The sequence below is a fragment of the Gallus gallus genome, chromosome 10, assembly GCF_016699485.2.
Source record: "Gallus gallus isolate bGalGal1 chromosome 10, bGalGal1.mat.broiler.GRCg7b, whole genome shotgun sequence".
In the NCBI taxonomy this organism is placed as follows: domain Eukaryota; kingdom Metazoa; phylum Chordata; class Aves; order Galliformes; family Phasianidae; genus Gallus; species Gallus gallus.
In genome coordinates this window covers 14,112,873-14,132,343 of record NC_052541.1, presented here as the reverse complement: position 1 = coordinate 14,132,343, position 19,471 = coordinate 14,112,873, and the positions used below count along the sequence as shown (strand labels likewise).

The following is a 19,471-nucleotide window of genomic DNA, read 5'->3' as shown; positions in this document are numbered from 1 at the left end:
GGAACCTACAACTGAAGTGCTTTGATGGTACTGGGCCTTATATGCAGTGTAACAGCTGCCTATTTTGGATAAATCTGACAGTAGACATTGTGATGGAGTGCAGGAGCTATGGTTTCTGCTGCGTATGAAGGCGTGAGGAGCGTTAGCAGTAGGTGTCAGGATGGCACCTTGCACAAAACCTGTGAAAGCAGGGAAGGGGGCTCATAATGGCTCACTCCTACGGCCTGGCAGCCCAAACACCAAGCATGGTGTGACAAGGCCCCTCCATGGCTTAGCTGGAAGGGGGTAGGTTAAAGCACCCATGAAGCTGTCAGTAAAAAAAGGTGAAGAAAGGTCTGGTTTAGTACATGATTCCTTCTGTCGGCACCTCTCCTGCTTCTCAAACCTGCACCGGGGAAGGGATGATAAATCAGAACACTAAAGCATGCTGCTGCTTTAGCAGTGCACAGGGGTCAGGCGTGTTTCCTGGCCTGTTTGGTGAGGCCTTGGGTTGGGCTTTTCTGAAAGTGTTGACTTGATGGCTGGGCATAGCCAATAGGAGCAGGATGGGGAGGTAGCAGTGGCAGTCCTGTATCTGTAGGGCGCGTTGGCCCCTTCCCCGTAGGTTTGTCCCAGCAAAGCAAACAGCTGTGGTGAAGATGAGGTGCAAGCTTCCCAAGAGTGTGTTTGCTTATTTGGCATTGTGAGTGACTGTAGATGTAACTTGCTTGCAAATCGCAGAAGTTATTTTGTGTGGTGACATCAGTGACAATAACATACCTGTGAACCTTGATGTAGGAGAGCTAAAGCTGTTAGTTAACAAAGGGGAAAGGATGACTTTGAGTACGTTAGAATAACTTCCTTTCCTTGGAGCTGACTTCTGAGAAGCTAAAATAACTGATGAGAGTTTGGTAAAACAAACCATTTGGGAATGGAGAGGAGCTCAAGGAGTAGAATTTGTGTCTTGGGCAGATACAGACCTGTCATGTTCTGCTCTCCTGAATATTTCATGTGCCATTCTTTAACTTGCATCTTAGGCCAGTTGTCATATAGCCAGTGTGGAGGTATGGCTGAATTTCAGGGCTAAAGAGCAATCCTGAAAGTTTTTATAAATGCAAAAATGTAGACACGTTGACTTTGACGGTATATCACACCTCATCTTTTATCAGCAAAAAGAGAAGTAGTTCGTGTACTTGCCGTGACTTGAAAAGAAATGGTGAGAAAACAATGCTTTGTATTAACTCCCTTTAAATATTCTCATCTGAGACAGAACTGTTTTGCTTCTCTGCAGCGATATATTTTTGTAAGTCATATCCAAGTACTACCAGATTGCTGAGCCAGACTGCGGGACGTAACTTTGCTTCAGGAGGGAATTGCTCTGTTGCAGTGAGACTTTGTAAAAATTCAAACCCGAGATGGGCTTAAAGGGAGTTTGTCCAACTCTGGTTTAATCTCTGTAAGGTCCAATAACTGCTCTCAGCTGGATTTTACTTCGGTTCCTCTGTTCAGGATGCCTAGGTTCAGAACAGGAGGGATGTTCAGGTAGGTCATGAGGCAGACTGGCAAGGCTTGCATGGTTTGGACTTGCGTTGGATTTTTTTTTTTTCTTCTAGTCTTTTTTGCTTTTCTTCTATTTTCTGCTTTTCTTTGTGAGAGCTCAGCAGGACTGGTGTGGCAGGACAGTGTCACAGGAAGGGTTGCTTGCGGAGCTGCTTTTGGAGCTTATCAGCCCGAACAACAGCTTGTGTTCCTTGTCCCCTGTTTTCACCAGCGAGTACTTTGTAAATCCAAAGACGCAGGGAAAACTATGAAGTGTAACCATTTCGAGGCATTCTTGCAGTTGGAAGGGACTTCTGAGGTTGAAAATAGGTATGAATTGAATCAATCTAGAAGCTATTGCGAGGTGTTCATCTGTCTGTGGTGTGGGACCTTCTGCAGCGGGACGGTGTTGGGCTGAGCAGGTAGCTCAGCCATTGAAAATAACCAGTGCAAAACCACTTTGCAGTATAAGGAGAGGGTGTGAGGGAGCACTAAAAGCTGGAATCAGCTAAGAGAACTTCAACTGTTTTTGGATTTCTGCCTCACTAAAGGCAAACTGGGGGTGCTTGGGAGGGAACAAAGTATGAACAAGATCCTGTGTGGGTTTTTTCGTGGAAAAGCAGAGTGGTGTTTCATGTCCTTTTGAAAAGGGGTTGAAGTACTTGCAGTGCTGCAGACATGAGGAGTGACAGAGATTGACTTTTTAATTCTTTTGCATGCCTTCATCTTAGGAGCTTGGATTGCTTTATACATGCATTAAACAAAAGCTTACAGCTTTTGCTTGTGCTGTTTGCCGCTGCAGTGGAGAAATGGGAAGACGTATGGAAGAGGGATGTATGGATAGATGTGTAGTTAAGGACTGATCACTGTCATAAAAAGCAAAGGTTGTGAGGAGGAGGGATGGATTTAGAGGTGTGTGAATGGGAAGCCCATTTCACTTGGAGTATCACAAGTGCCAACGTGGGCAGTGGTACAGATGAGAAGCTCTGAGTTGCTTTGCAAACTGTTTTAGAGTTGTCTTTACATAATAACTGCATACATGAAAAAATAAGATTTAGCAGATCCTTGTTGACCCGAAAGTGGGAAAATACCGAAAATAGTCGTTTTCACATAACTTTCTATTAGAAGCAGTAATATAAGAGTGCTAGTACCACGTTGGAAATGTAACGTCATGCAGCTTATGGAGAAGTACTTAACATTTTTATGGAAAACAGTCCTAAATTTGTCTTTTCTTTTTTGTTTCAGTGTTCTGAGGTCATGAAACTTAATCCACAGCAAGCTCCGTTATATGTGAGTAAAAAGTTTCAACAGTTCTTTCCTCTCCTCCTATTCCCGTAAAATGCTTCCCACCACCCGTGATGGAGATTCTGCTCATTTCCTCCCTGCTCCCCAAAGACATTGCTTGTATTCATTCAGTCGTAGTGCCAATACACAGTGGTAACCCTCAGGTGAGTTACTGAGTCCCTCTGGCTTCCGAGGACACGGTTTGAAGGAAGCTTTGTGGCACGTGGTAATGCTGCTGTTGCTGTCCTGCGCAGTGCAGGGCCATAAGAAGGGATTGCTGGAGTGGAGCATAGAACATCGAATGCACAACACTCACTCGCTGTGATAATGTTTCTCTGCTCAGTTTTAAACGTGGCAGGGAATGTCTGGAAGCAGCTGGGGCAGGGCTGACAGGCTCCTGCAGCAGGGCATGGCTTACGTCACCTCCTGCAAGCTCGTAGCCTCGGTGGCTGAGTTAATAGGGAACAAGCTTCCTTTTGCTCTTGAATAGCAGCTTTGTTGTAGAATACAGGGACTGTCAAATTAAACCCAAATTTGAGGGGGTGGATGCATGTGTGTGACATTTGTGCCAAAGCTGCCAGCCAAGGCTGTAACCGTTTACTTTCTGCACTGCCATGCACAGAGCAGGATGGGCTGCTAAGCTGTCCTGGGTTTGTGTGCTGCAAGGATGGAAAACAGGGAGGAAAAATTGCTCAAGAGTGTAGCTCTGTGGGGTAGGAATAGGAAGCTGTCACATCAGGTAATTGAGCCATATCTTGGAAAGCATTTGTTGTAAACAGTGAATTTATTGACCTTTAATTTCATGGAACTTTTCAAGTTTTGTATATGTTTAATTACCATCTGCAATTTGTCTGTGTTAGAATTTATTCTGTACTTCCTGTGCTAAGTGTGGTGCTGGGAGCAAGGCGAACACCATGCAGATGGATCTGACTTGAGCAAAACAGCTTTCCTGGAGTAGAACACCGTGCTGTGTGTTGTTATGGAGCTCAGGTCAGCCTGAAGTCTGTTAAAACACAAACATGCTGAACAGAGTGACTTTGAAAAAACTTAATTTAAACTTCGGGTTTGTTAAAAGAGAATAAACTTATGTATAAATATAATACTGCAGATGCTACAGTAGAAATGTATAAACAGCAGAAAGCAGGATGAAATTATTCTTATTTCTTTTGAGCTGGATATGTCTTAACTAATCAGGAGGCTTTGTTTTCCCAGTCTTATCTTCTGACTCAGTTTACTTTCCCACCATTTTGTGTAGCTTTGCATTCAGTACATACTTCAGTGGCTGATTTAAGAAGTCCTCTTCCCCACGTGACAGTGAGGAGGACTTGGCTGTGACCAAGCTCTACCCACTGGAAAACAATGATTATATGGCACTCAGTGTTTTTTTTCTTTAAGATGGGAATAAGTTCATGGCAACATTATTACTGCATCAGGGACTCCTTTTTCTCTCCCCTTTATCATCCCACGGCCAGGTGCCTTTGCAGGTTGAATCCCTTTTAAAATGAATAAATTTTGGTGGCCTAAGAAAGAGGAGAAAGCAAAGAGAAACTCATCAACCTTAAAAACTAGTCGCTTAATCTTCCTATTTCCTTTCAGTGTCAATGTTATACAGATTTTAAAATTAGTTGCTGTGTTTGTGGAGGTGTGAATTGGCTCAGCTCATCTGAGAACTGAGACGTGAGTAGGACATACAGGAAAATGGATTTTCCTGGTATTTTTCTTCTTTCAAGGCCTGGCCCATTAACAGGTGAATACCAAACCTCACCAGGTTCCTTGTTCAGAGCAGTGGTGATAACTCTGCTTTCATTGCATGGGTTCCTCCTCCAGCTTGTTTTCAGGAAGCTGGGAGCAGTGTCCAGTGAATTTCTCCATAATTAATTACGGCTCTGTGAAATAGATGACTGGAAATGGCAGGCAATACAAACACATCAGGGAATCTCTCTACGTTTGTCTACTTTCAGGAACGTTGCTTCCCCCAGGTTTTACCCTTTTGTGCTTGGGGTCTTTGCAGTGCATCCTGTATCCGTTTTCTCTTTTAAACCAATAGCTTAGGTTCGAGATTACTTAATTTGAGTATTGCATGAGTTTCATCCTGAAAGCTCCATGTGAAGTGCAGACTCTGCTACTGCACAGAAATAAAACAAGAACGTCTTAGAAAAATGTGATTGTAGCAGTTTTACTGATCTACTTTTGAGTGAAGATGCTAAAAAAAAAAATGATATCTCCAGATCTGTTCCTGGAAGTCTATCAGCTCGTAGCACATTACACCCTATCTGATGACTACCAGATTGCCCAGACTTGTAACTTAATAATTATGAAAGACATACTGGGAGCCCAAGGTGTTGAGTATACTCGAAACCAAAATTCTGTGGGTGACAGAAAATGCAGCACTTCCACATATGCTCTGATACAGGGATGAGCTTGGTGCTGCTCCTGGTTTGCCAGCAGCACGGTCACAAGGCAGAGGAGCTCGTGCCAGGAGAGATAGGACAGCTATGCATTCCTTGATACAGCGTAGTGCGAGTTCGGCGCAGTGCGAGACACTTAATGCCAGGGCCAAGCAGTTATCCGAGCTGCATGGCTGTCAGCACTCACTTGCATTTATATATGACGGTGTGTTTGGCCTAGGGTTGTGTGAATTGCAAATAAAGATGTCCAAACCTTACCTCCTTTCTGAAGCATTTTGATGAGGGACAAACCTTAGCTGCTGTCTTGCTGCCAGGTTCTGAGGAGCCGAGGCAGCAGAGCTGGAGAGTCCTTGACAAGGTCTGCTGTGTTCATGCAGCTGTGATGAAGGGTTCACCTCTCTTTGTTAAAGTGCTGGTCCTAAACCTTGTCATACAAACTTGGCTTCAATGCAGCAATAGTTTCTAGAGGTGTAATCTGCATAGGACGTAAGGCTGTAGCAGGGACTAGGCTTTGTCTCCTGGCTTTTTCACTGGTGTGGCTCAGGGTTCTGAAGAGGAGCTGTCACTTGGTTGGCATCTTTGGTTTTTTGTTGCTGGTGCTCTTCTGTATTTGTTGTTGTTGTTTTTTTTTTGTTGTTGTTGTTGCTGTTTTTATTTTCCCAGTATGTAAATTATATGGGTCAGACTTTATATGGAGGCTTTGGTGTGACTGTGGATGTTCTGTGGAAGAGTTGCTCTATGAACATTTTTAACATACATGGGTTTCTTCAAGTGTACTTTACTGCAGGATTTGCTAAAAAGTCCATGTGGCTGAACAGTCCTGGGGCAGTACTTGGGAGCATCTCTATTGGTGCTCAGGTACCACGTTAGATCTGAAAGTGGCTTCACCTGTACTTCAGCACCTCTTGTACTTCAGAGCTGTCCCACTGGTATGGGAACTCTATCAAGCATGAAGTAGTGGATGTAGGACAACGTTTCAAATCTTGCTTCTGCTCTGTCTGGGGCTTTGTGCACCCAGAACCCCAAATAAAAGACTGAGATGCCCCATGTGCTGGCGGGGCTCAGGGTGGAGTGGGAAAATGGCAGAACTCTGGCATTAATGGGAGGCAGGAAGTCGGGAGCTTCAGTTTTGTTTACTTTCATTGGATACTTGACGTGATCTCTTTAATCTTCACCCTTTTGAATAAGCTGAGTATCTGCACCAACAAAAGTCAAAATTGCAACTTGAGTATTGTAAGGTGTTTCTTAGCTCTGGTCGGTGTATTACTGGAATATTTAATTCATTGAGAGTACGTGGATAGGAAAAAAGGGATCAGCATTGCTCTAAGTAACAGAGGCTTATTTTCGAGTGGTTTTTGTTCTATTGTGATTCATTAGTTAAGTTCTCTGTTTACATATGAAATAGCTTAGATCAATCACTTCACTTAAATGTGGCTGAGGCTAAAATCGGAGTGAGAGAAAGAAAATAGGAAAGAGCTTGGTAGAAGCAAAGTGTTGATCTTTGTATATATGTTATCATTAATAGGGAGTCCAGTGGGGTATCCAGCAGGAGATTGCATTACAAAAGGATCAAGGATCACAGGCCATGTCTCTATTTCTAACCAAACTGGTAAATACAGAGTGCACACAAGTAAATGACTGTGATCAAACCAGTTGCAGTGTCCCAGCAATCTGACTTCAGAAGAACCTTCATGGCTTCTGATCTCAGCCTCGCTGGCTGCTAGCTCTAGGGTTATTGTAATGTGAATGGGTTATAAAAATACCCGATAACATTTTCTGCCACTCCTAAATCCATGTTGTCTTCTAGAAGTAAAACCTGAGAGCAGTACTGGGTATGAAAGTGTTAGGCCAGACTGAGGTGACGTGCAGGGTTGAGGTGTGAAGCAGTGAGTGTCATCTTCCCTCTATTACTACCAAGACTACAACTTTAGATCCACCTTTAAGACGGGTGTGTGGGTATTTTTGCAATGATAATGATCAGTGGGTGTGAAATGGAAAAGATTAGCAGCCGGGGAAGGATGATGCATCATTCCTTTTTTTTTTTCCTTTTTGATTAAAAGGAAAGAACTTGTTCTAAATCACAGCACTCCTTCTGTGCAGTTTGTCTAAGGTGTGCCTAGGTTATTTGGGATGACAAAGCCAAGTGTGTCATACCTAGTGAATGTATGGGAGGGCACACACTTAATTGATAAAGGCGCTCCCATTGACTTTGGTCTTTAATCAGTCTGTGGACTGAGTCTCTTGTATAAATTGCCACTTAGGAGCTGTGTGACCCTTAGAATTTCTCAGAGAGAGTTTTGATAAAGATGAGAGCTCTCAATTCCACGCCAAAATGCTGTGCAGCTTAATGAAGTATGAACTTCAAAAGCTTCAGCAGAAGTGCACTGACCCTCTCTTACTGTAACCTGGGTTTTGGGTGCAGTGGATCTCTTCTGTTAACGAATGAACTGCTGTAAGTTTCCCAGTGTGTTGTGCCTCAATGTAGATGGGAAGAAAAAGATAGTGTTAATAATAGGAGTATATTTCTTTCACTTACATATTTCACGTGGATTGAGACACAATTGAAGTGCACCTCGTATGTGTATTCCTGAGGAAAAACAAGTGTGGTAACCTCTGATGTTTGTATTTTAAGAGGAACCCTCTTTTGAGTAAATAATAAAGGATTACACAGGGGAAAAAAAAAAAGCACAATACAGAGAGCTTGAGGCTTTAGCAGCAGTGTCTGTTGGGTGGTTATTACGTCTGAGACAGTCCCAGGTATGGCTTGTGCAACATTATCTGCTAAGTAGTTAATGGTCTTTGGAAATCTCTACCGAAGACACAAAAGGAAGGAATGAAATAGCTTCATAGTCCTAGCACAGTAAACTGTTGCCATGAGATTAGCAGCTGTAGTCTAGTTGCTTTTCTACTAAAGCTGAATTTGCTTACTTAGTGGCCATCAACAGTGACAAAAGCCACGGGGATATCTGAATATCTGAAATCAGTCCAGCAGAAAAAGTGGAATATGCCTAGCTTGTGTTTGATGTGGCAGTTTCTCATGACAATGACTACGCAGAAGTCTTGTCTTACTTTCTCCTGAGGTCCTTAGGCAAGAGGAGAGCCAGCCTTGATGTTCAGCTCAGTTCTGCGGTGACAGGATCTGATAAGCCTCTTGTCTTTTATTTGTCGAGTGCTTGATTTCTTCTTAATGACAAAGTAGTTTTCTGCCTCACCTTCAAAGTGTCTTTGATTTATGAATGGAAGGCCTCTGAGCGCCCTTTACAAATAAAATACTTGCTTGTGTTCCTTGTGGAAGAACCTGCTGCTTGTTTGGTTTTAAGACATTTAGCTGGGGCGCCAGATCAAGCTTGGTTTTGAGAGCAGTGCTTTGGGACTTTCCTGGTTCTTTTTCATTTTGCAGGCAAAATCAAATCCTTCCTACTCTGTGCTTATCCTTTTTTTTGAGTTTTTGTTACATAGGTCCTTGATTTGAATTGTTCTCAAATTCTGGTGTACGTCATGAAACAAATGTCACCCATTCTGCCAAAATGGGCACCCAGAAGTGCTTGGGGTACCTGAATGCTGACGGTGTGGCCCAGATGGGTTATCACAGAGCTGTTTGCTTGGCTTGCTCCTCTTAGATGAAGCATTCTCTGTCTTATAGGATCTACTTGGTGTAGGATTTCTTGTAAAGTGGTCATCTTACGCATTTACTTGGGACAGCTTTAGCTGGACAAGCCAGGAAGGGCCATCAGCACTGCCTTCCTTTCTTCCAGGTGCACTATGAATTAATTTGCAGCTCAGAGGTCTCTTCTCAGCACTTCTTTCCTGTTAGCCAAACTAAAAGTGGTGGTGATTTGGGTTCCAAGCCCTCCTGCCATAATTGTCTATTTGATCTTTGCTTCTGTCATCTTCTTCAGTGTGTATGAGTGCGATGGTGAGCAACAAGTGGACCAGCTTAACGTCTGGAGCGTTTGCTGTCTGAAGTTCTGCCCTTAAGTCAGCGTTACTTTGCAGCATTACATATGATCTTCAAATAATAAGATTTCCGGAAGAAAGATGCCAGGCCTGGTACAGGGCAAGGGTGGGAAAGTGAATGAGATGATGATCATCTCTCTGGCAGAGCTATGAGATTGGGTCAACCTGTTTCCTGAAACTGAGCCCCGCTGCAACATACAGAAGCAGTCCTTACACTGTCACACTGAGTTTTAATTAAAAAAAAAAAAAAAAACAACAAACAAAACTATAAAATGCTGGCTGAATTATACCTCTGAGGGTCTGAATTTAGGGGTTTTTTTAGGTCTTGCAGTAGCTGATGAGCTGGTTGGTATCTGGAATGAAGTTGAGAGATTGCATTCCAACCCTTGTGGTGCTTCCTCTCCTGATCGATGGAGTGCAGGACTTGGTGTTGACGAGGATGAAAAGGCTCTTTCTCTGTGGATTGCACTTACAGAGAATTTATAAACAATCTTACCTTACCTTTAGGACCACCAAACAAATCTCCCATCATCAAGATGTGGATCCCAGCTTTATTTTGTCACAAAATTCTGACACTCCTTTTGGGTGCTGTTAGGCTAAAAACCAGTTCTGACAGCAAAGCTTTTGTCAGGGTGATTTTTAAGGCCCTTTATTGACAAAGGCATGATGCTTTCAAACAAGCTCTCAAATCTGCAGCAATCCTGTTGGCTCCTGTCCTTCACAAGGTTGTGCTGCATGCGGTGTGCTTGCAAACACTTATCCCCTGCAATCCCATATTGTTCCTAAGTGGAAAATAAACTAAACTGTGATTAATTGCTGCGTGCTGAGATCAATGCAGTGTACTGCCATCAAGTGGCAGCTCTGTTGCAGCGCGTTTGCAGAGCAGCTGTCAGTAGAGCTTGCCTGCATTTGCATCTTTGTTTCAAAGGGGTTCTTCTCAGTGTTGCAAAAGCGTCATCTGCACATTGGTTGTGGCTAAGGGGTGGATAATGGCTGTAACTGTTTCTGTTCCCCCCCCCAAAAAAAGGGATGCTACTTTAAAAAGTACCTCTATCACTGCAGTGTTGCTCCAAGCACGGGCTGCAAAACACTTAAAGACTGGTGCAGATACTTTGCAGCTAGCAGAAAATCAGCAGTGTGGGGCACTCTGTGGGCTGTGTCTCTTCAAGAGGCTTGCTGCTCTGTAGAGGATGCTGAAGTATAAGGAAAACGCTGTCCTGGTGCCTTTGATTGTGTTCAAAGCTGATTATTAATACTTTTTTCCTTTGAGACACATGAAGACTATTTGTGAAAATACTGCGGTGACGGGAGGTTGTTTCAAATGATGTGTCATCACATCTGCTTTATCTCCCAGGATCACACGTACTTTATCTTCCAGGAATTGTGACTCTGTTCAGCTCTCTGATGCCAGGAGAATCGCTGGATTTCTTTCTTAGTCACCAAGCACACTCAGACTGTCTGCTATTTCTCCCAGACTCTGATTTTTGTTGTTATTGCTATGTGAGTAGTTAGCAGGGAGCACTGTCAGCCCAAGCAGCTGGTAATAAATCGTGTGCTTCATTTTGCAGTGTAGTAAGGAACAGAATAGACTTCAGAAAGAGGACAGAACAAGACATTCCTGTCAATTTGCATGTGTTTTTATAGGAGGTGCTTGCAGTGGCTTCCAGAAGTTCTGAGGAAAAACTCTTACTGTTAAGATCAGCCCTTGCTGAGGAAGCTGGGTGATACCAGAGTGCACATCTTGCTATGCAGAAGATTCCCTGTTTTTTGTCTTGCCTTCATGTGATGGCATTATGTGGAAACCTGCTTAGGTGAAAGGTCAATCCCCTGGTGTGTAGTCCATGTGCTCCTCTATGCATGCCTCTTGAATGAGCTGGCCAATGCCAACCTGCTCAAATAAATGAAAATAAATCAATGTTTTCTCCACTGTGCTGCCAATTTCAACCACACAATATAATTATGTTCCTGGATACGCTACTCTTATCAGTACAGATCTTCCTGAGATTTTCTTCTCCAGTATATAACAAACATTTCAGTGACACTCTTCCTATCCTTCCTGTATTTCTACTTAACCTTTTTTTAAATTATTTTTTGGTTAATTTTATAATTTCAGGAATGCCCATGGCTGTTTAGCTGTGTGAAGGCTGTCTGCACAGCACAGCTCCCTGCGGCTGCTGAACAAGAGCTGGTAGTGGAAGTGCTCCTGGGCTTGTGGAGCTCTGTGCTATAGCAATAATGCACCCAGACTATTAACAGCAGCCAGTTCTAGTAACTTCCCTGGCTCTGTGCACCAAAGTAAAGTGTCGTAAAGATGCACCCATGGAGATAAATTATGTCGTCTTCAGCACTAATGAGATCCTCTTACTTTGATGGATTTTCTGTTGGCAGTCTGTAGAGATCTCCTTCAAGCTGCCTGTATTAATGTGTGTGTAATACCTATAATCATCTCTTGACATTCAATAAAGATTCATCACAGAGCTGATTGATTTGGAGATGCAGACGTGCTCTGTCAAAGGATGTGGGTTGCTAATAATGGGCTTCTTTAAGTGTGTCCAATTCTGTTGGCGTTTGTGTTGTTTGCACTGGCTCAGAGTAGGAAACCCTCTCCTTGCTGCCCCTGAGCCATTTATCTTTTGCAAACAAACCCCACTGCAGGATTAGACACCTGAACTGGCGTGGGACGTCATGTAGCTGTGAGGCTGCCCTCATAAATCAGTGCTAATGGTGCTAACTCTGCAGACAGTCAAGGTCCACGCTGTGCTTTCAGTACAGGTTGCACTCAGGATAGATCCACATGAGCCAGCTTGCACCTGGAAGCAGCAGCTCCAATAACATCTGTATTTACTGGTAGTTCTCAGCTCCCTCTGTCCCCTTAGCACTGCATAGCAGGCTATTTCTTGGTGCTGTATTTACCATAGGTGTCCATGTTTTCCTACTTATTCCTCTTACCCAAAGAGTCTTAACTAAATGGCCTTTTTGACTCTGTGTCCGTTCTTTGTCCTGCACCAATCCATCAGCATGTTAACCTAAACTTACTTTTGGACAAAATATTGTTCTTTGAAAGTATTCTTCAAAGTATTGTTCTTCTTCCTCACCTTTGTGAGGAGAAAGTGTTGGAGAGAAGGAAGTTACTTTGCATACGCAAGTCAGTGCTTGGGTCATGACTTTGTGGCTAATGCTGAAAGAGGAGCTGGGCTGGCTCTGTGTGGTGCTAATGAGATGTGGAAGGTGTCACCTGGAGTTGCTGTGTGGGCTGGCAGAAAAACCTGTACCATCGTTGCGCTCTTTTGGTGGCCTGTGGGCAAGAAGTTGTGGGCTACCGTTGTATTTTCCTAAGGGTAAGAGACCACATGGCAAAATCTGTCTTTCTCATCAAAGAGGGGCTCAGCCTCCACCACGGTAACCTGAAACTTCTCTCTGGCAAACCTAATGGTACTGCTGTTAATTCAAGAGCAAAGTAAAGTTGGGTTTGGAGGTTATGATTTTTTTTTTTAACTTTTATTTTTAAACCACGGGAGTTGTTCTTCGTCTCTTCCTTTGTGACTTGTTTCCTTGAGAAATAACAATGAAATCTCTGCTTCGTGCGCCTTTAAGATCAAGGAGTGCGCAGTCGTTCGCTGTGAAAAAGGACCCAACCCTACCCCAAGCTTGGCTGTTTGCCATTCTGTTTATTTCTGGAGTCTCTCCCCGGAGGTCTTATCTGCAGGAGGTTGCAACACCCCAGCAGAACGACATCCATCTTCCTTTACACTGCTGACCCAGGTCACTGCTGTTATCGAGGGGGGTATCTCCATGCAAGGAGGGCTTGCTGGAGCTGCTCGTGTTGGGGCAGTATGCCCAGCACTAGCTTTGTTTCTGAAGGCTGGGGCTCTGCAGAATGGTCTGTGCTGGACGCACGGTGCTCCCCTGACTTGATGAGGATTGCTAAAATTGCGGGTGTCTGTAAGGACTGCTGTTATCTCATTGTAATGTACCTCTGACTTCTTCCATTCCTTTTTATATACAGGAGCTCAGAGGTTGTGGAATAAATGGCCCCATCTGCAGAAGGGATTGGGTGCATCAGGGACTGCAGTACCAGTCCTAATGGTGTTCCTGAGGGGGAAGGTGCCCTTAGAATGAAACAAGATGCACTCACATCGCTATCCGAGGGTGATGCAGCTGGATGTTTCAGAGGTAGAATCTGCCCCAGATTCCACCTATCTGTGATGAGGTGGGGGGTTCAGTATGTGTTTGTACCAAACCAGGGTAACTCAGCTGGGAGGGATGCTCCAAGTCACTCAGCCAATATGGGGGCACTTTGGGCCCAAAGTTTTCCAGGAGCAGAAGTTTGTGTTGACTTACTTCACTGGCAGAGATAAGTGGTAATGGATCACAGAGCATCAATACAGTTGTGTTTCGTTGTTTCTTTTCTTGTGGGATGATTTCTCTGGTGTTTTTGAAAGCTGCTTTGACATTGCGTTTTCCATCCTTCAGCTGATTTCAGAGCATCCTACAATTTCAGCCGAGGTGGAACTGTCTCACCTTTCCCTATGATTTTGTCTGACTTATTTGTTCTCAGTCCTGAGCAATTTCCAAAGAAAACATGACATAGTTGAAAAGCTAACATTTCTTGTAAAAGCCATTTAAATTAAGAGCACTCGGTGAGTTTGAACCATTATTCCCATTTCGTTGACAGGGAACTCAGGGCACAGGGATGTGAATGGACTTGTCCCCTACAATTGCAGCCTGATTCTGTGCGTTGTGTTGAGCTGCAGCTGGGGTAAAAGTGAGTTCACCTCCACCTGAGAATTAAAAGATAAAAGCATCTATGAGTCTGAATTCCTTGGAGGAGAGGAAGAAGCCATAGCTGTGGTTTTGCATCTGTCATCCTGGTACAGAGCAACTCAGTTAGGAGCTGTTTGGAGCTTTCCAAAGGGGAAGGAAAAAAGTTGTGTTTCAAAAGCACATTTCTCCTTTTTTTTTTTTTTTCTGTCGTAACATAATGCAATAAGTAATGACCCAACAGAAATCTGATTCATGTTATGAACAGTGGAAACAAAACAAAACTTGTTGCGTTGGCAGGTAACGCTTACTCATCTAATCCTGAGCCTAATCCAGCCTCTAGAATAAAGCATCACCTTGCTGACTTCTACAGCAGCTCTGGAGAAGGAAACGTATTGGAGAGAGATTTCTTTCCTTGTACATGAATATCTCAACTATCTAATATGCTGACTTTCTGTTCCATACAACTGCATAGGTTTTACCTGCATGAAAAAGCAGCCCAAGATGGCAGTGGTCAATAGCAGTAATTTGGCTTTTCTGTGTAGAACAAAAGTAGCTTTACTGGTCGGCAGCGTTTTCTCACTGAAAGCTAAAGCAAAGCTGGAGTGCTTCAGCTTTGCTATCTAACACATGCTTTGCTTCCATAAGTATTTTTAGAATTTGTGTGGGGGAAGGTCAGAGTGGGTGGTTAATGGGTTAGATAATGTATTTCAAATACCCAGTGTGATCCAGGAGGGAAAAAAAAAAATGTTTAGAAATCACACGTTTCACATGCAAAAGTAGAGTGTGCCTTTTTTGGGGGGGGGGGAGAAACTTTAAAATCTGTTAACCAGCACAGTGATTGACTGCAAAGGGGAAATAGAGAAACGTGCCTGGAGAATGGGTGTCCCATAGGGAGAATGTCTTCTTTCTGGCTGAAGCCACGTTGTCCGGCTGAGCGCTGTGTGCGTGTGCTCACAGGGGCTCTCCCTCGTGGTCCTGCTGTACAGGGCCCTCCGTGGCAGGTTCCTTCAAAACAGGCAGGCTTCCAGAACCTGAAGTGAAAGAAAAAGATTTTGGAAGTTATTTCTTGTTATCCCAGTGCCGACAAGCAGGTGCCTTGCCACTTTCTGGTTTTGTTTTTTGGAGGTGCTACCTGCTCTGAGGCCTTTTTCAGAGATAATTGCATTTCTGCTCCTTTAAGGGAGCTGACTGTTCAAGACAAGCTGTACCAGCATCACCTTCTGCCTGAGGAAGGGAGTGCATTTTGAGCGCAGAACAGCGTCCATGCTCTTTGCATCACGTTACAGCTATCCAAAAGGCTTTTTCAGAGGCTTTCAGATCAAAATGAAGGCGAGGGTGACCTCTTTCATGAATGGACAAAAATGGAATGTTTTCATTTCCAATAGGCTCTAAGCCAAGTAAATATTAGTCAATCCAAACTAGTTTTGAAATTAAATTATTCTTATTTGTTGGAGCATTCCAGGGAATCGCTTTGATCTGTCTGTACTTTCACCAAAGGGATATTGGCAGACTGGCCATCCAGTTCTAGCCATTGAGGATGAAAGAAGGGTTATAATAACCACCTTGTGCAGCAGTGATACTGAACAGATGACTTTTTTGGATAATATTAAATGAATAAAGGTAAACATACTTCAATTAAAATGCTTTTGGAGGCTGAATGCAACAGAGCTGTTGGAAACTCTTCTGTGCGGATCGAAGGAATTTTGGCTGCGTTTGTAACTGATTTTCTTTAGCTCCAAGAAGTGTTTGAAAGAGGGAGGCTTGTTCTGTGCACCATTTCCTCTTCAAATAAATACGTTTGTTTCCAAATGGCATTTTAGAATTAAATAAAAGTTGGCAGCAGATAGAAAAGTTGTTCATAACGGAGGAGAGCGATGTGCGTTGGAGGACGGTCTGCACTTAGCGCTTTGTTCCCACTGGGATCTCTGGTCACGTACAGTGAGTTGTCCCGTGCACAGCACAGCCAAGAGCTCATTCAGAAGACAGCTGAGAATAAACTGAAGCACGCAGCGTTTAGGTGGCACCTTATCCATCTTGCTGCAGACGTTTGGAGACCGTGTATACAATTTCAATTTAAAAGATGATAATAATGTTTAGGTGACGTAATAAGGCTTCTCTGATCAGTCCTGGGCCAGGTCCTGCAGCAGGAGAAGGGCGATGGGGAGCGTTCCTCCATGAAGCACAGCGTAAGCGCAGCTGAAAAGCTGACCGATATCAGCTGAGGAGAATTTGTTTTTCCTCTAGGCTTAAATGTGCACTAAGGTAAACAGAGCTAAAACAAAACATACAAACTGCGGAATAAGTTTGGCTAGAAAGGGCTGCTGGAGGTCACCAGGTCTACCCCTCCTGCCCCAAAGCAGGGCCACCCCTAAAACTGGGCCTGGCTGCTTGGCAACTTCAGACTTCTATATGAAAGGTTCATACATCTTTTTAACCCTCAGCTTGGACAGATTTCAGGTTTCTTACCTGTGTTTGCACAGTCAGCACGTTGTAGTCATCATTTTATTTTGCTGCTTTTTGTCTTTTTTTTTTTTTTTAACATCTTTTTGAAACTAAGTGTTGTGCTGGCAAGGGCCTTGTTCACATGTACAGCCAGGTGTCTTCTCACGTGCACTCTCTGCAGATTTGTTTTTCCTTCATGAGAATTGGGCTGCCTGTACTGGAATTGCGAGTTAAAGAAAAGAGCAGTTCCCCACAAGAGCTACCACTTGAACAATTGGCCCCCTTGATGAGTATCCTTAAATGGCACCTCATTTTTAAGTCTATTTAAGTACCTTGTATGTTCATGCCTTAAGGGGGGAACAGCTTGAACAAAGATGGATGTAAAAGTCAAAGCACAAAGGATTTGCAGGTTGAAACTTTTGTGGTTTTTTTCCTTTTTTAATTGAGCATCCGCTCAAAGCTGGATCCATTTGCTTGCAATGAGTTATTTTGTTTTCAGCTCAGTGTGTTAACTCGTCATGCTTGAGTTTAAAGCTTAATTTCTTTCTTTTTGCACCTGTTTTTTATTTTAAAACTGATTATGCAGGATCTATACTTTTGCTCCGTGGTTCCTTTATCTCCAGCTGGAAGTCTGGTGCGATGTTATCATGCAACACCTTCCTGAAATGTCCATTTGGAACTCTGCAGCCTGTGGAAGTGCAAACTACCTGCTGCTTCATTTATCTTTGTGAGCTCATAATTTTGTACACTAAAAGGCCGACCCATATCTTTTAAGGCTGAGGGCTGCACTGCACTGAAAAATCTTGTTTCTGTCCAAAGTAGTCTACGCAGCCTGCCCAGGGCGAGAGCTACCAGCTAGAGCAGGGGAGAGAAGAGCTTGAAGTTCACTGGATGTGAACTTTGAGAGAGGAAGCTCTGCTGGGGCATGAAAAGAGTTGAAGTGATGATGGAAGATAGGGGAGACTGGAAATGGAGTGTGGGAAGTGATGGTAATGTGGTATGGGTGCTTGTGAGGACTTGGAAGTCTTGGATTTTTCTTCAAGGATTGTATTTGAGAAAGAAGAGATTAACTGAGTTATTTGAAGGGAAAGGTTTGATGTGAAGTGACATGTGTCTTCCATTGGCTATGCAAATCAGAATTACATAATCTGCACAAATACCAATAAAAACAATCTTTTCCAGATTTGCAGCCCTAACCATATGCTCAGTGTTGTGGCAGAGGGCTGAGTAATGCATCTGCTGTGTAAAACTGGGGCATCCAACTGGTTTTGATCTTTGAGGGAACTGGGGCACAAGGTCACTTCAGTCTGTTCGTGATGTCTCGTGCTTTATGTATTTCAGGCAGATAAATGATGGGCAGTCAGATCAAGTGGTATAGTACTCATTGGTATAGTAACTGCAAGTCATCCCCATTCCCTGGTTCTCCTTCTCCATGAAAAACTGAATTTGTTGGATATTGCTCCTGTTGTCTGTAGGGGTGCGTGAATTGCAGGTATATTTACTGTATCCTGTGCCAGTTTAGCAATGATAATGATTATATGCCCTCTACATACAAGGGTTTTATTCTCAGGTGCTAAAATAAAGTCTCTGTGAAGTTGAGCAGGAATCAGCTATTTTTCTCATAAACCTCAGTGGATGTGAACCATTTGTATCTATGTGTTTCTTGATGGAAGGATGTGTTCGGTGGTGGAGTTGGTCACGCTGGAACTATCAGCACAGTGGCTAGGTTGGCAGGGGAAAAGAATGAAGGAATTTCAACTTGTGAAAACAGGCCATGTTGGGTTGCTAGCCCCGTTTTGTTGTCTTAGCTAAGTATATGTAATATATATGTGCGTGGAGTTATCTGTATGTGTGTGCGTGCCTATAAAAGATGCTGTGTGGGGCGTGTGTTTATCAGACTTCAGTGCAATGGCACGATTTCCCCATGTTAAGTTGCTATTCTGAATATACTCTGGGGGTTTCTATGTGTCTCTTCCCAGAGCTGAGCTCAACATATTTTCTAGCTGGTTGGCTGGCTATAATGCTTGATAGTCTGGCTAAGAGGCGTGCTAAGGATGACTTGCATATCTGAAAATTAGGATGGGCCCCAAGTCATGTGAAAGGAGCACACGAACAGAAAGCAGCAGTCTGATGGCAGAGTTTTATTTAATGCAGTTCTTGGATATGTAAACTTAATGACTTCTTTTTTTTGTTTGTTCTTTTTCCCAGGGCGACTCTGTTATTACAGTGCAGCTGACTGAGGAAGATAAGGTTGAAGATGATGTAGTTTTCTACTTGATCTTCACTGGGTCAACTGTCCAGCACTGCACAAGCACTAGAAAGATTAATCCCGGGAGTCTGGAGACGATTTCTCCTGGTAAATAGTTGCTTTTCTTTGCATACCAGTGTATCAGTCTATGAAATCTGCTTAATTCAAGTGGATTTAAGTATAATTCTGTTTTGGTCAACTTTTTTTCTCATTCGCACTTTCGTTGAGGATAGAGTATATGGTTTGGATGACCACTTTAGCCTTTTAAAAATCTCTTGCTTGACTTTGCTAGAATGGTATGATTTTTAGTTTGTAAATATTTAATGTTTAATTAAATTCTATTGTGGAAAGTACAAAGTTATATTTACACATAGTGAAAAGCTTTTAAATATGAGCAGGATACTGGAGGATACATATGCAAGGTTAAAGATGCTAGTGTCCAAATGGTGTACGGCCTGGTAAGTTCCAGTTACTCTTGGGATCTGCTTAATTAGTGTGATGAGGTTCATTGCTACAGTCCTTGTGAAACATAGCCCTTCTCCCTGAAATCTTGTTGTGCAGTTGAGAACAAACACAGCGTTTTCTGAAGCCCTTGCAGAAGCAAGGAAACACGTGGTGCTCACTGCCATCCCTCCAGCAGAGAGTCCAGACAGAATGGCTTTTCACGTTTAAAGCCCACCGCTCTCCTTTAGCCTTTGTGCAGTTAAAACAAAAGAAATCAGCATGGAGTTTTTCTTTGGTGACTTCAGACCTGTGGGAATGGGCATGTTCCAGGCTGCGGTCCCTCCAATTAACCTTCCCTTCTGACTTCTTGCTATGCAGGACATTGGTATTAGTGTGAGAAAAAGTC

At 43.3% G+C, this 19,471-nt stretch overlaps 1 protein-coding gene across 12 annotated transcripts in view; it reads left to right on the top strand.

The window, feature by feature from the left end:
• Positions 1-19,471, top strand: part of AKAP13 (A-kinase anchoring protein 13) — a 194,594-nt gene that overhangs the window by 46,509 nt on the left and 128,614 nt on the right. For all 12 annotated transcript variants that reach the window (XM_046899348.1, XM_046899343.1, XM_046899346.1 and 9 more), the window contains 2 exons: positions 2,764-2,808; positions 18,582-18,729. In XM_046899348.1, the coding sequence (XP_046755304.1) occupies positions 2,776-2,808; positions 18,582-18,729 (181 nt within the window). In that variant the 5' untranslated portion in view covers positions 2,764-2,775. The remainder of the gene's footprint in view (positions 1-2,763; positions 2,809-18,581; positions 18,730-19,471) is intronic.